A 17,068-nucleotide genomic window follows, 5' to 3' on the forward strand; every position below is an offset into this window, starting at 1 on the left:
TGTAGGTGAGCAGGTGACCTCACTCTCTGCCCTACAAGTGTTCTGTGCTTCACTTATCCGGTCACACCTACCCCATTGTTAGGGTTCTAGAAAAAAAGCAACTGCTTATAGTTATTGCAGTTACTCATACCTTTGAGTGGGAAGATACAATTTCAGATTTGCAGAGGCCTGTGCTCTGCAGTTGAGAGTCAGAGGGACAGAGACTACTAGGACCAGGGGGCTGACAGTTGTGAGAACTCAGGTCCGTTTGTGAGGCTCCTGTCGCATTTGCAGACATCTTCAGGCCTGCACCCCAGCACTACTGCCTGCTGAGCCATCCTACCAGTCGAGAAGTGTTCTTAAAGCCCTTAGGGCTAGGAAGGAAATTAATTATATTGAGTTGTAGTTATCAAGATACGAGTGCTTTCTGACTGGTTTAAGTAGGAGGCTCTGTCCATGAGTTCATGCTTTGTCGTCAAACAGTTGGGTGAATGGTATTTTGAGATAACTGTAACAGCAATAATAGGATGTGGAGATAGTAGTGACTTCTTTAATAAATTTCACTGATTTGATGTCCCTATTCATAATTAAAGTCAACACTAAATTATAATTTAGAGCTTTGGGAAAGTAGATGTAGTAAAGACTGGACAAGAGCCCATCCTCCAGGCACGGCCCTCCAGGCACAGTCCTCCAAGATTAGTTCTCTTGTGCTCTTTCTTTTTTTAAAGATTTTCCTATTCCCTGTATATGAGTACACTGTAGCTGTGTTCAGACACACCAGAAGAGGGCATCAGATTCCACTACAGATGGTTGTGAGCCACCATGTGGTTGCTGGGAATTGAACTCAGGACCTCTTAACTGCTGAGCCATCTCTCCAGCCCATCTTCTTATTTTCTTACTCCTAGCATATGCTGTGGTGCCTGGCTAGTGACAGTGCTTAGCCTATTGATCTGCTTGATTACTGGATAAGCAAGTGAAGTCATCTCCTCTGGGTGTTCAATTGAGTGGCAGTTCTCATGCCTTGGGCTGATTGCTCCTTACTTCAAGGACACAGAGATGTGCCAATCATACCAGTTCTCTTATGTCTTTGTTTCTATGCTCTGTGATTCTGAGGGGGCAGTTGCTCATAGTGAAGAGAGAACTTGCATCTCAGCAGCTCAAGGCAAACTGTGTGGCATTAGCTTCTGGCTAGTTACTAAGGGGCATTTGCGGGGCACTAGTCTGTCTGTCTGTCTGTTTTACTTCTCAGTGGCAATAGCATCAGTCATTTAGCCATGGGCCTTTAAAGGCAGAATGGAAAGGACTGGGGGGCTCTCACCAAGGACTGGGGGGCTCTCACCAAGGACTGGGGGGCCCTCACCAAGGACTGGGGGGCCCTCACCAAGGACTGGGGGGCCCTCACCAAGGACTGGGGGGCTCTCACCAAGGACTGGGGGGCCCTCACCAAGGACTGGGGGGCTCTCACCAAGGACTGGGGGCCCTCACCAAGGACTGGGGGGCCCTCACCAAGGACTGGGGGGCCCTCACCAAGGACTGGAGGGCCCTCACCAAGGACTGGGGGGCCCTCACCAAGGACTGGGGGGCTCTCACCAAGGACTGGGGGGCCCTCACCAAGGACTGGGGGGCCCTCACCAAGGACTGGGGGGCCCTCACCAAGGACTGGGGGGCCCTCACCAAGGACTGGGGGGCCCTCACCAAGGACTGGAGGGCCCTCACCAAGGACTGGGGTGCTCTCACCAAGGACTGGGGGGCCCTCACCAAGGACTGGGGGGCCCTCACCAAGGACTGGGGGGCCCTCACCAAGGACTGGGGGGCCCTCACCAAGGACTGGGGTGCTCTCACCAAGGACTGGGGGGCCCTCACCAAGGACTGGGGGGCCCTCACCAAGGACTGGAGGGCCCTCACCAAGGACTGGGGGGCTCTCACCAAGGACTGGGGGGCTCTCCCCTTTTAAGAAAGGCCTGGGAGGTTTTCACCGTTTAAGCTATTCAAGGGCAAAGAATGGAGAGATAGTTATCCCGAGGTTGTTTCTGCTGGTGTCCACATCTGAGTAGTTACCCTGTATCCTAACAGGTTACTTCCCCCGGGGTTTGATTAGTCAGAGTAGAAATTCATTTGAGAGCACTCTTGAGTTTGTGGCAGTTCATTTGTCGTCAGCCAGTAGGGAACAACTGCCTCTTGCTTCATTGCAGTAATTGTTGTTGTCTTTAAGAGGTCCTTAGAGGGAAAAAGTTGTGGGTTAAGATGTTTTTTGTTTGTGTCTCCCCCGCATCTCCCCAAGGCAGTGTTTCTCTGTGCAGCCCTGGCTGTCCTGGAGCTTCCTCTATAGATCAGGCTGGCCTCGAACTCACAGAGATGTGCCTGCCTCTGCCTCTCCAGTACTGAGATTAAAGGTGAGTGCCATCATCATCTGGCTATGAATTTTAAGATCTATCTATATCTATCTATCTATCTATCTATCTATCTATCTATCTATCTCTATCTTATCTATAATTAAATATTATTAGTATCTATAATATAATATATCAATATATAATAATTATATACTATTAATTAAATTAAACATTTTTATTTTAAGGCCAGGCATGGTGATGCACATTTTTTAATCTTAGCATTCTGGAGGCAGAGACAGTTGGATCCATGAGTTCAAGGGCAGCCTGGTTAGGTTGTAAGTTCTAGAACAGCCAAGACTACAGAGTGAGATCCTGTCTTTAAAATTTTTTTCCAGGGGTTGGGGATTTAGCTCAGTGGTAGAGCGCTTGCCTAGCAAGCGCAAGGCCCTGGGTTCGGTCCTCAGCTCTGTTAAAAAAAAAAAAAAAGACAAAATAAAATTTTTTTCCAGCTGGGTGGTGGTGGCGCACGCCTCTAATCCCAGCACTCTGGGAGGCAGAGGCAAGTGAATTTCTGAGTTCAAGGCCAACCTGATCTACACAGTGAGTTCCAGGACAGCCAGGGCTGACAGACAGACAGACAGACAGACAGACAGACAGACAAACCCTGTCTCGAAAAAAACCAAATCCAAAAAAAACAAAAAAAATATTTTTTTTCTTCCTTCCTTCCTTCTTTCCTTCCTTCCTTCCTTCCTTCCTTCCTTCCTTCCTTCCTTCCTTCCTTCCTTCCTTCCCCCTTCCTTCGTTCCTTCCCTCCCTCCTTCGTTCCTTCCTTCGTTCCTTCCTTCCTTCCTTCCTTCCTTCCTTCCTTCCTTCCTTTCTTCCTTCCTTCCTTCCTTCCTTCCTTCTTCCTTTTATTTAATTTGGCCTAATGAGCAGGCATGAAATTTCAGTTCTCTGGGAGGATGCTAGGATGAGCAACTTCTTTCCTCATCCTGGCTATAAAATGAGGTCAAGGTTAGTCGGTGTTAGCTCAGGGGTGGAGCATTTGCCTCTAGTATGCCTAAAGGCAAAGTTCTAGGCTACATTCTCTAGTAGTGATGGGGAGAAAAGTCTCTGGACAGTTGTGGCCTATGGTATATTCATTCATCCTGTGCAACCCTCAACACATCTGTCCTGTTCGTCGGGAGAGCTGTACTGTCTAGTTTTTGTCTCATCATCTCCAAGTTAGATTTTGACCTTGGAACATTGAACATGATTCTGTTCACAGATCCATTCATCCAACAAATACTTGGCTATCCAGGAGTTACCATGGAATGACATATAGAGTAGGAACTATAGACATGATTCTTGTCCAATAGGATTCCGCAGGCTAGAACTAATTACTGTTGTAAGGACTCGGTGCATAGAAATGCTGGATGATGACAGAACATGACAGATAATTCTAAACTGATATCTTGGGACATGTGCCCTGTGGTGGAGGGCAGAGGACAGTTGGCAGGAGTTGGTTTTCTGCCCACCATATGTGTGTCCTAAGGATCAAATTCAGGGCAGCGAGCTTGATAGCAAGTCCCTTTATCTACTAAACTGTCATAGTTTGGTAAGAACCAAACTAAGATGGTTTTGGGCATGAGAGGTAGAAAGGGTCCTTGGCCTGTAGCTTCCTTGAGGATAAAGAGGTTAGAAGGAATTGAGGGGGAAAGACATATTCTTGAGGACCAGAGCTTTAAGTTTGAAGATGTGCTGGTTAATTTTCTCCTCGCTATGACTTAGGGGAGGAAGGGGTTGTGTGATTCAGAGGCAAACAGTACAACATCATAGCAAAGAAGGAAGGACGATAGGAACAGCTTTGTCCATGCTACCAACCAAAAAGCAAAGAAGAGATTTCCAGTGACAATGATCGTCTGTCACTTTGTCCTCCTTATTTAGTCTGGACATCACTGCATCTCTGGCATGGGGTTACCCACATTTGAGGAAAGTAATCTTACCTCTGGACACCCCCTTCGTGTAATAGTACCTTTTAATTGCCTGATTGTCATCTCCAAGGCTTACCGTCTTAGCCTGCTAACCTAGGCCTGGTCCTGGAAGTGGCTGGCCTCCTACAATCTAATCCAGGCCTAGGATTTCAGCTTCTGAGACTTGCTGCTGCATAAGCTCACCCTTTCCTAGTTCTTTCCAAACTCTACTTGGCTGATTCTACTCTGCTGTTCTGGCTCGAACTCCTCTCCAACTGACTGGTTCAATCTGCCTTCTCTCTCTGACCTCACCTCAGGTGCTTTGCTTGGCCTCACACTGTTCTGATCCTCTGGCTCCTTGTCATCCCCTGGTTCACTCTGTCTTCACCTGTGTCTAGCGTGTTCTCTTCAGCCTGTGTCCGTAGAACTACACTCTCTGCATTGTCCCTTCAGTAGCTTCCCTTCCCTCTCCCTTCTCATGAGAGTTGTGCAGATCCTGTTCTGTCAAATCTCTCTCTGGTTCATCACTTTTCCTCCAATTAGACATCACTCTCAAACATGGCTGCTTCTTTCTGCAAACTTCGTCTTACCTTTGGTGTTTGGGATTACAGGTGTGTACCAAGGTCACGTCTATCTTCTGACGGTAGGGGTGGGGAATCAAAGGTGTTTGCTAAGGGCTGAGCCACACCACAATCAGAAACGGGGGGGGGGGGGGTGTTATTCAGTAAATAACCCAATCTCAAGGTTCACAATGTGAACACATATCCTGTAACACCTTCATAGACATCTAGGTGATTCTTAATCCCATCAAGTTGACAGTGAAAATTGGCCTTACTCGGAAGGAAATGCTTTATTAAAATGTAACAGCTTGGGAAGTTGAAGCAAGGCTTGTTTTACATGACTGAATTTTTCTTAAGTCTACATATTGCTATGATTTATTCAATCAAGATCATACCCAGTAAATGGTTGAGTCAGAATTGGAAACCAGGCTTTTGGACCCAAATCCCGAGCAGTCCATGTATCAGGTTACCTCTGTAGGGCTGGGCAGGGGTGAACATTTCTTCACTTATTTTCTTAAGAAGGAATGGTAATCTGAAACAAGTGCCAGTGTCAGATCTGGAGTCAGAGTTGGGTTTTATTGGAGAATTCGTTTGTTGTGTTTCTTCACATTCAAGATTTCATTCATTAGAAGCTACATATCCATGTCGGAAATTATGAAACACACAGAAGGATATATTTGAGGGCCCACATCTGGGTAGTTCCCACCTCAGGAGGTGTGGAGGGTCAAGTGTCCACCCTGGACAGCATTCAGGTTATCTGGCCTCGTAAGTGGTTAGTAAGAGCTTGTTCTCATGACTGTGCTCTTACCTGTGCAGTGCAGCAGAGCCTCCACATCAACATCAGGGTTTCTCCCTAAGACATTGTAGGGAGTGCCACCAGCAAGCAGGCTAGAGCACACAGCATGGACAGCTCCACATTCATACTGCTTTCTGAGTGGGTCAGTGTCATAACCATAAAGTGGAAATACATGTCAGTTGTCACTTCTGAAGTGCAGGGTACTGAAATGGTTTCAGTTTCTGGGGATAGGGAGAATAGTTCAGTCTGTCAAGTGCTTCCACACAGCATGGTGAGGTGAACTTGATCCTCAGCTGTTACAGAAGAGCAGGCTGCTGGTTTATAGTCTCAGCCTGTCTAACCAGTGAGGGGCTGGACTCAGCAAACAGTGACTGAGGAATGCTACTTGAGGTTGACTTCTGGAACCTGCACACATGGTATTTTAAATTTTGAGGTTTTTCAGATTTGAGAATATTTGGGTAGACTTTAGTAATTGGGGATCCCTTATCTGAAATATCTCAGGATCTATTTTGGAGCACTTAAGATTCAAAGCATTTTGGACTTCCAAAATTTTAGATTGTGATATTCATAATCCTGTATCTTGTAATCCTAAATTATTAGGAATAATTTAGCTATGAGTGTCTAAATGGTTTCTTTTCCTGTTGAGAATATGGTTAAATAGCAGCTGCTATTAACACGAGCATAGCTTGCCATCCATGGCTGCTTTAGCAGATTGTTATGTGAGATGGTGCTTTGGAAGCGCTTACCTCAGTTGTCACAGTAACTGTAGTCCCTTATTTTAGTCAAGTCATCACTACTGAGAGTGCTTTCAACCACAGGCCATTTTGTCCCCTTGGAGACATCTAGCAATGTCTGAAGACACTTCTGATTGTCTTTATTTTGGCTTTTGCTAATGTATGACTGTGGAAATATAAGTTGGCAATTACTTTCATAATAGCAGTCTCTCTGTAGGCTTCTTTGGGCCCAAAAGTGTAAGTCGTGGTACATTTTCTGCAAAGGTATTTGTGCACCAGCATGCTGTGTTGGCTATCGCTCTTCATTTGAGGTACTTGCTGCTGCCGCTGCCGCTGCTGCTGCTGCTTTGTTTGTTTGTTTGGTTGGTTGGTTTTTTCCGAGACAGGGTTTCTCTGTGTAGTCCTGGCTGTCCTGGAACTCTGTAGACTAGACTGGCCTCAACCTCAGACATCTGCCTGCCTCTGCCTCCCAAGCACTGGGATTAAAGACGTGCGCCACCACTGCTCAGCAGAGATACTTGCTTCTTATTTGAGATTCTCCTCACGCACGTGGTCTACATGGAGAGCAAGGACCACGTGTGAGGGATGCTTGTGTAGAGCGGGCTGATGGGTATTTTAGTTCTCCTAACTGCAGGTTCCACATTGATTGTTATCACCACAGCTGCCTATGTTGAACCTGTTGATAAGCTACATTCACAAACTTGATCTCAGCTGCTCCTCACCACATGTTCCTTGTCCTCCCATGCTTAGTCACTTGAGCTTTTGTCCGTGTACTATTTTACGTCATTCATTTTAACTTAATTTTAAAAGGAAACAACTATTATTAAAAGTAGAAATCTAATTTGGCTTCTTGTAGCTAGGACATATGTTTAAGATAGTATGGCGTCTCAAACCATATCATATATTTTGAGAATTCAGATTAAAATTATGTTTTAATGATCTGTTTTTATTTTGTGTGCATTATTGTTTTGCCTGCATGTGTGTTTGGTGAGACCCCTGCAGCTGGAGTTACAGACAGACAGCTGTGAGCTGCTGTGTGGGTGCTGGGAACTAAACTTGGGTCCTCTTTCCAATCCCTAAGGATTATTTTAAGTGTACCATTTTAGACTTCTACATAAGCAAACTCTGTTATGCTCCTTACAGTATCTGAGGTGGGTCCCCTAAAAAGAAAAATCTCCTGTGAGATTTGAAATGTGACAGCACTGCATTCAGACGAGGTGTACAGTGAGATACACATTGGATATCCAAAGACAGCGTGAAGAGCACAAAATACCTCATTAACAACTGTACACAGATCACAGTAAAATGACTGAGCTAACTAAAATAAATCAAACTTATAGAGCTCTTCTGGTGGCAAAAACTGACCTGAACTTCCACCATCTGACAGAAAGACCTGACTGACCTGACCCAGGTTATTGTAGTCCGCGTCTCCTTATCACAGGAGATTTGAGTTGGGTAGCATGGATCCGATAATTAATGATTGTGACATCGATTATCTTGTAAGATTTGGAAATCAAGCATGGCAGCACATGCTTGTAATCTACTTCTTGGGCCAGGCAGTGGTGGCGCACGCCTGTAATCCCAGCACTCTGGGAGGCAAAGGCAGGCAGATTTCTGAGTTCAAGGCCAGCCTGGTCCACAGAGTGAGTTCCAGGACAGCCAGGGCTATACAGAGAAACCCTGTCTCGATAAAAAAAAAATCCAAAAAAACCAAAACAAACCAAAACAAACAAACAAACAAACAAAAAAAAAAAACTACCTCTTGGGCAGCTCAGACAGGAGAAATTCTCGTTTGAAGCCAGCTAGGACTACATACACATTGGGTTATAGACTAGCTTTAGAAACATGGAAAGACGCTCTATCTAAAAACAGATTAAGTCTAGGGAGATAGTTTTGTAAAGTGCTTGCTGTGTAAGCCAGAAGTGTTAGTTTCTCTGGAACTGGAGTTGAAAAGGTTGTGAGCTGTTGTGTAGGTGCTAGGAATAGAACATGAGTCCCAGAAGAATAGCCAGTGCTCTTGACTGCTGAGCCATCTCCAGCCTCAGTGTCCCTCAGTATGCCTATGGCAAGATGAGAGGCAGAGACAGGAAAATTCCTGGAAGTCCATTGGCCATCTAGCTTGGCATATACAGTGAGAAACTGTCTTAAGATGGAAAGTGCAGTCTGACATCTGACACTGTCCTCTGACCTGCAAATGGGCACTGTGTCACACGTACTTCACATACATTATAAATAGTTCTGACAGAACAATAGTCTGTGTGTGTGTGTGTGTATGTCTATATATACATACATACACATGAATACACACATACTGTATGCACATGCATGTATGCATGCATCCCTTCAGAGGCCAGAGAATATTCTTAGGTGCCAAACACTTTTTTTATTACGTTTTTTTGGTATGTATACAAGTGTGCCTTTGCCTTTGACAGCATGGGTTCTGAGACTCACACTCATTCATCAGGCTTGGCCGTAAGGTTTTTGCTTGCTGCCCTGTCTTGCCAGCCATAGAACAATCTTTTCTTAAGCAGAAAGAAAAATATATGTGGATTCCCACTAGTAAGTCACTCAGCAGCAAACATTTTATGAGAGCATGGCAGGTAGTGGAGATGTTCAAATAAGGACAGACAGTGGGGAAGTGAATGTGGCCCTTGTATCAGTCCCTTGGGTTGTATTCATAAACCTGACCTGACGGTAGAACTGTTTGTAACTATATTGCAAAGGAAATGTCTGTTTTTTTCAACAAAATCCTGAAATTTTAAAAAGTAATTGCATTTTGATTGTCCAAACACAACACAACTATTGGTGAGCTTGAACATATTAGGAATACATCTTTAGTTTTAAATCAGTGTTTACAGATGAGATGTGTTTCAGATTTTGCTTGGCAACTGTTGGGCAGCTAGTTGCATACAGAGGATAACTTCCCATATCAGTTGCATCTTACCTTTAAACTGAAAACTGAGCCGGGTGTGGTAGTCCAGGCCTTTAATTCTAGCAAACAGGAGGCAGAAGCAGGGACATCTTTGAGATCAGGGTCAGCTTGGTCTACACAGCAAGCTCCAGGCCAGCCAGGATTGCATAGTAATACTTTAGTTGCTTGTTGTTGTTTTTGTTGTTGTTGTTATTTTTGTCTTTCAGACTAAAACTGCAAAATGGTGGGTAAAGCTTGCTACCTTTATGTTCTGACTTAGATTTGTATATTTATTTTACATTATCACATCATTCTTCTGTCAGTGTTTTGTAGGCTGCTGTATGTGTCTGCGTGTGTGCATGCATGCGTGTGGATGTGTGGCCCTAAGGGTGGAATCCAGGAGGTAATGTAACTTTACACTATCAAAATCGTAAGTGTAGTGGATCCAGGTAGTAACTAATGATGGCTGAGAAAATTACAGCAAGAATAACATTTCCATTATGACTCGCAGGGTTACTTAATATTGCGCAAAGGTTTCTCTGAACACCACCTCCCATACTGCCTAAAAGATTTTCAAGTATGCCCCAGCCTCAGGAAATGCTCTAATAAGTGATTGTTGCAAAAGAACAAATGATTGGACTTGAAGTTAACATGGCAGACTTAACATATGCATTAAATTTTGTTCCTTTTCTAAAATTCTACTATTGTTAAAATACATAAATCCATAAGCAGCACTTTGGAATCAATAGCAGCACTTTGCGAAGCTGGAAAGCAGATGTTGAACTGATGTGCTTCCAGATTCCAAAGGCAGGTCCTGTGTTGGCAGTGGAAAAGGCTGGGTACCTTTACACCAAGGTTAGGTTCCAAAGAGGGTGAATCAGAAACCAGTTGGTCCTCTAATGCCACCTGCTCTGAGGTTCATACTCTAGAGACCAGGACATGGGCCTGGGCTGGCAGAGGCCTGGCAGTGTGGGGGTTATGCACAACATGAGTTCTACTGAATACTGGGCCCAACCTGTCACACAGGGTAGTAGGTAACTGTTTCCAGGGTGACGTAGGGACAAAGACTTCAAATGACTGAGGTGGAGTTCATCTCAGAGTCCATGCTGATCACCTTCCGGGAAGCCTGTCAGCTCCTGGAAGCATTAGTCAGTTCCTTGGGAGGTTCCATTTACAGTCAGGAGACAAGCATCACCTGGTCTGAGGAAAGTCTCTAATATGGCTGATAGAGGCCACAAGCAGCAAACAAGGAAGGTATAAAAAAACCGAAGAACTATCCTCAAAATCCACAGAACACAGGATGTTTATCCTTGAGCTAAAATAAGAAAGGACAACAAGATGACACACAAGGGCTTGAAGTGACAACAGGACAGCTGGAGTACTTTCACTCCTGGTGGCTGTGTCTTCGGTGTGAATAAAGTATGTGCGACGTGCTCTCACTGAACTCCGTCCTGCGTCAGAGGCTGCGTCCTTCAGTTTACTTTCCCTCCTCTTGCTGGGGTAGTTGTGCTTTGCTTGTTTTTGTTTGTTTGTGGGTTGTTTTGTTTGTTTGTTTGTTTGTTTTGTTTTCAAGACAGGGTTTCTCTGTGTAGCCCTGACTGTCCTGGAACTCACTTTGTAGACCAGGCTGGCCTCGAACTCAGAAATCGCCTGCCTCTGCCTCCCAAGTGCTGGGATCAAAGGTGTGCACCACCACCGCCCGGCAGTTGTGTTATTTTTAAATTATATTATCTGTCCTTGGCCTTTCAAAAGTTTTCGCTTCCTAACTATCAGTTTCATCCTGTTTAGTCTCTGCTCATCAAAAAGAAAGGGAAAGGAGCCTGGTATTGGCTTTTCTTTTTTTTTTTTTTGGCTTTTTATTAGAGGTTAATATTTGGGTCCTTTGTGCTGAGATTGGGATAAAAATCATCCTGTCACCAGTGATAAACAGAACATAGGGTTTTGGGGCTCTGCTGCATCCTTGAACAGGTGTTTTGAAAGTATTGTGATTGGTTCATGAAAGAACACACAAGACTTTGTAAATGTATATGTTATCTATAATAACAGTTTCATTTGTTAGATTGACTTTAAATTTTACTTAAAAATTGGTTTGGTTTTTTTTTTTGCATTTGTTTATTTAGTATGGGCATGCAGTGTGCATGTAGAAATCAGAGGACAGCTTTAGAGTTAGATCGCTCCTATGTGGAGTGTGGACATTGACTCCGGTGAACCCAGGTCATCTGGTTTTCCTACAAGTGTCATTACCCACTGAGGAATTGCAGGCCTTTCGTGATAGTCTGAACTAATGTGTTTTCTTCCCTTCTGGTCTAGGCTGTCGACAAGTCCTTCAAGCTGCCTCATGCTTCTAGCAAACCACCCCGAATTTCAGGAAGCCTTGTGGACACATCCTACAAAACATTAAGATTTGCTTTCAGGGCCTCACTGAAAACCGCTATCTACCGTATAACCACCACGTTTGGTGAACATCTGAAGTAAGTTAGCCCATCTGAGCACACTGACGGCCTACTCTCAGGAGTTCTCCACAAGCTAATATGAGAAGGCTTGTGTATTGAAAGTTTTCTTCTAAGTCCTTGATGGGTCTCTGGGATTAAGAGTTTACATATGGACTTGGAATTTATATTTAAACTTTTTGTTTATGACTATCTTTGGGGGTTTCTTGAAAATGACAAAATTGTAAAATAGCAAATATAGTGTGTATATGATACATACTTTTTTTTTTTAAAAAGTCACCAAAGATTCTTAAAAGAGAAAAAAATCCATAGTGCCTTTCCAAAAAAGAGTATCAAAAATAATTTTCTTGTTACATTTTGGTAAGGAAACTAAGACTTGGGTACTTGGGTGAGCAGAATATTCCATAAATGAGGCTGTGGCACTTTGTGAATCATGCTGGAAAAACCCCGGCAGATCACAACACCTTCAGAAACTGAACCAGAGCAAAACCACGAACGCCAGGCCTGTTTATATTTAGTTTCATTGATGTTTACTGCTTTGCCATCATGAACTTCTCTAGCCTAGGGATGAAGGGCATTGGCTTCCTAACTAAGCTATCTTTATTGTAATTAGAAATGAGCTCGCTCTAGAAGGCATGAGAGCTTGCTGTGCCTTTCTGAATGCAGGCAGTAAACAGAAGACTGTATACTGCCTGCTTTGTTTTCTTCTACTTTCGTAGTAGTAACAGCAGATAGTCCTGGTACACACTGGTTATGTGTGAGAATAGAAAAGAACTGTAAATGATCCTGTATCATTGAGACATTTATTTAATTGCCTAAAAGGAAACCAAAATTACTAATGTTCAGACCCATGCTGTCCAGTACAATGGCCATGGGTTGTAGCTTTCTGCTTATTTTTCTCAACAATTTAGTGAGAGGCAGGAGTTATCCTTATTGACACAGAGGTGTGTCAGCGGAGACGGAGCAGTCAGATCTTGTCAGAAAGCATGCTCTTAAAAATCTCTCCTCTCCATTCCCAGCACTAACTAGTTGCCAAGTACTGAGGACAAGGATTTATCAGTTTAGAAAGGTGGTAGGTGGCGGATTGAGATTCTGCCTTCCTCCTTCCTCTGAGGAAAGCCGTATTCAGGTGGGTTTATATCTAGTTACAGGTTCGGTTGTCTGGTTGTGAGGAAGTTACTGTAGCATCTTAGCCAGGGCCAGGACACACAGGCAGTCAGTTATAGAGCCAGGATTCAGACCAGATCTTGCTAACTCTGATTCTAGCTGCAGTGTCTGTGCTCTTATCAGTGAGCCCCTGGTCCCTAGCTCTGAACCTGTAGATGGTATTTAGGTTCCTACTTTGCTTTGTTTGGTGTTGATAGAGAAAAAAAATGGGATCATGCATATGTCTAAAGCCTGGAATACATTTTCTATGACTGTGTAATACCTAATTATTTATCTGGAATTCCACCCTGTGAACTAGGTGCAGACGAGGTAAACTCTATTTTTTGAGACAGGGTCTCTTTATGTAGTCCTAGCTGTCCTAGAACTTGCCATGTAGACCAGATTAGCCTTGATCTTAGAGATCTGCCTGCCTCTGCCTCCTGAATGCAGGAATTACAGATGTGAGCCATCACAGCCAGCTCCATTGGCTCAAAATTAGACAAATTTGGTTTACTTCCAGGTTACAGCATCAAAATGTACTTGAGTAGCAGAACTTTGAGTTTAGGGCAAGTCCCTGTCTGCTAGTGCAAGGGGAGTTATGGGGCAGCTTGGTGGCTAGTACAGGGCGAGTTTGCAGCTTGATGGCTAGTGGCTCCGTGGGAGGTTTCTTCATGGTTCAGGATAATCTGTATCAAAAGCATTCAAACAAGAATTTTTGTGGTACTGAAAAGGGTGATCTTCAGCTGTCTGGAATTTTATATTCAACAATGATTCTATTACTAATTAAGAACTAGAAAACCAACATTTTTAATGTATTCAATTTTTATCCAAAAGTTTACAAAGAAGTTGTATACTACTTCTAGGGTGTATTTGCCTGCCTTCTGCAAAGGTATGTGCTTTTGTGATGGAGAGTGGAGGGAAAACTTTGTTCCCCTCCATAACATAGTGCATGTTCAAAGGGAGAAATAAATTTAAGCCACCAAGCTGTTACCTTTGAAAACGATTAATGGAATCTATTGTGTTTTAACCAAACATTTTAGTTTAAAGGATTTTATATTAAAGGCAATTCAAATACTCCACAATTCAAAGATAATGTTTGAATCTGGTTTGAATAAAATAATAAAATCCAGAAAATGTACTGCAGGGCCTGGAACTCTGCACAGCAGGTTCCATAGTAGAGCAGGTTACCGCGATGCCTGCACTTGTCAGTCTGAATTTGCTCTGGTCTTTGAGAAGGTAGAAACACGCCGTTGCCCAGTGTAAGCCCTTGCCTTCATTAGATTAAAAAAGGGTTTCATCCGGTTTTTTCAGAAGTACTAAATAAGTGAAGATTTCTATTCATTTTTAATTGTTTTGAAAAATATTGACTCTGCACTCTGTGGTTCACTTAATGCAGACTGCAACTTATGCTTTGCATTTCTGTTTCATTTAGTGCTGTGCAGGCATCTGCAGAACATCAGAGAAGACTTCAGCAGTTCTTGGAGTTCAAAGAATAGCTAAGTAATATAAACTGTGTTCATTACCCTGCTGATACAACTACAGATGGGACAGTAAATGTTCAGCATTCTTGGATCAGAAGAAAATGGACTAATTAGATGCTTCCTTTGTCGTGGTGCTTGCTTTGAAAACTATACTTTAATGGGAGAAATCATGGAAAGAAATTCTCAGTAGAATAACCGAAAACTGCCTTTTCTGTACCAAATGCTTTTTGTGTGTGTGGTATAATAAAATCTTTATTCAGTTTTACAGGAGCATCTATGGCAGTGGAGCTGTCTCTTGCTCATATAACTTGATAATAATTACTCACAATTGTTTTTAGAATTTACTTTTGAACAGAGTGGAGCCAGCTCAGAAGTTAAGGCAGCGTGGTTGGCTTAGCCTTTCCCTGCTGCTCTAAGAGCTTAGCTCTTCGTAAACTCAAAGTACATAAACTTAAGATTAGTTTGTTTACTAAAGGATAAAAATGGTTACAGTGGAGAAAAACTCACAGTAAAAATGTTGTCTACAGGACATATTTTGTTAATCTGTTAGGTTGTGTTTTTGTTTCCAGGGACAAATTAAATTTGCATGATTGTCCAAAAAGAGTCTCGATTTACAGATGCTAACTCTATATAAAGGAATGCAGAAAAATTGAAATCTTAAGGTACATGATTAAGCATTCACATTTGGTTTTTGAGAAATAATTTGAGCAACATCTATGAATTCATTGCATCATGCTAGGGAAGGGTGAGGGTGACTTGTTTCCCCGCCAGTTTTGGTTTCTTTTTTGAAATAACATTAAACAGTTGGCAGAGGTTTTCAAATGAGGGGAAAGGTTCTGTAAGAAGACCTGGAAACTTTCCTTTCCCTACTGTTTGTCTTTACCAGATCAAATTATGTTGTGAGTCTAGTCTCTTCATGTGGGGAGCAGCCTCTGCTGTGTTAACTGGCTAATTAAAATATAATAGGACAAGCTTTAGAGCCAGACATACACAGTCATCACATAAGCAAGTGAAGCTGGAATGTCAGGTGCCACTGTCCCCAGGAGCATGTCCGTCCTGAGTGGACATACACATTTTATGTATGAGATCGTTTCTCTGGAGATGGCTCATGGGAGCTCCTGCGGCAGACATGCATGGGCCTTGGGCCACGTCCCCCTTTATGCATCATTTCCTGTTATCTTTTTCTTTAAAGTAAGCACAGTATTGTATATGAATCTTAAAGGTGATGTGTATGCCCAGCCTTTGTCGGCTTCATGACATATTACACCTTTAGAGTAGTGGATTTTAGCTCCAGATCTACTGCCCATTCAGCCAGCACATGGCGAATTATAATTGAATCCCACTAGCCTTAAAAGTGTCTCTGTGGCACAATTCCTCACCTTGATTGTTAAGTTTTGGGTCTTTTAAGTACCCCCTCTACCTTGTGTGAAATTCTCTTGATCTGTTTTTCAGTGTGAAAATTGGGTTTCCAGTATGTTGGTTTCTTCAGATAATCAGAGAAGCCTGGCTAGATAACGGAGCACCATCGTAGTCCATGAGTTAAAGCCATAGGCCTTTATGCTGGCTGGCTGCCTCCGACTGAGACACTTTAGGAGACAAATCTCAATGTCCTGTTTCCATAAAGAACTGTGGCATGTGTGCAGCTCACCAGAGAGGGCGTTCATTTTAACCTGGACTTACTCCTGTGAAATGTCTGGTTACTTTAGGTTCTTGCCATTCCCACATCCTCTGGGTGAAAGTATATTTGATAGCAATATAAATCTTTCTGGATGTGCTGTGTCTGAGGTACTGACTACACCGTGTCCCCACCGTGCCTGGTGGGGAGCAGGACACTGCCATCCCTCAGACCTGTGTTGTCTTTGGAAGGTGAGGACTCATTCTTTTTCTGCATTGTATATTGGTGGGCACCCCTTTCTAAAAGGCACCTTTCCTCCTGCACGTAATGAGGACTTGAGAGGCCAGCAGGAAAGAAGCATTTGCAAGCTGCTGACAAGACTACTGAAGGAGTGGCCTGAAATTAGTCTTTGCAAGCCTTCCTTCCTGTCAGTACAGACCATTCTCTCAGCCCCTCTGTTTGTGTCTCTAGAGGGACATATAAAGCCACAGGCTGCTACATAGTGATGGCGAACTCAGCCTTATCTATCCAGTGAGTGGACGGGGAGAAGTCACACTGGGTTCCCGTGCTTGATTTCTTCAGGAGTGTTTTGTGTGTCTTCCTGTTAGTATTTATGATAATCTGTTTACATCCTTCTGTATATCATCAATACTGAATTGGTAGAAAAATAAAGTGACAGTTCCTAACTGAGACTGTTCATTGAACGCTGAATCTGTGTGTGTCATTAACCATTGCCATTTGGCTTCTGAGTCGGCACTTATGAAACCTGCAGGGGCTAGCTTTAGAGTAGCCAGCTTTGGCCCTACACCAGACTAATTTGATGGATAATCTGTGTTTGTAGTAATTTCAAAGAGCCTGAATTCTGTGACACATATACACTCTCTTTCTCCCTCTCTTCGTCTGTCTGTCTTGGCTCTTTTTTTCAAAACTAAATAAACAAAGGCAGCAGGCGCTGAAAGCCATCTCTTAACAGAGGTTTCTTTTCTTGCCAAATAGTATTTCTAAACATTCTGTATTCCCCAGGCCGATGGTCCTGTCAGCTTTACTTAGAGTAGTTTGAACTTCACCTTTAGGTGCGAAGGCTCGCTCTTGCTCTCCTAGCCCCCAGTCA

General features: G+C 43.4%; 1 protein-coding gene across 2 annotated transcripts in view; it reads left to right on the forward strand.

The window, feature by feature from the left end:
* Ndc1 (NDC1 transmembrane nucleoporin) overlaps window positions 1-16,668 on the forward strand; it is a 48,989-nt gene extending 32,321 nt beyond the window's left edge. For both annotated transcript variants that reach the window (XM_052176924.1, XM_052176925.1), the window contains exons 17-18: window positions 11,576-11,736; window positions 14,294-16,668. In XM_052176924.1, the coding sequence (XP_052032884.1) occupies window positions 11,576-11,736; window positions 14,294-14,357 (225 nt within the window). In that variant the 3' untranslated portion in view covers window positions 14,358-16,668. The remainder of the gene's footprint in view (window positions 1-11,575; window positions 11,737-14,293) is intronic.
* Window positions 16,669-17,068: the final 400 nt, after the last annotated feature.

Source organism: Apodemus sylvaticus, chromosome 3 (assembly GCF_947179515.1).
Source record: "Apodemus sylvaticus chromosome 3, mApoSyl1.1, whole genome shotgun sequence".
Classification (NCBI taxonomy): Eukaryota; Metazoa; Chordata; class Mammalia; order Rodentia; family Muridae; genus Apodemus; species Apodemus sylvaticus.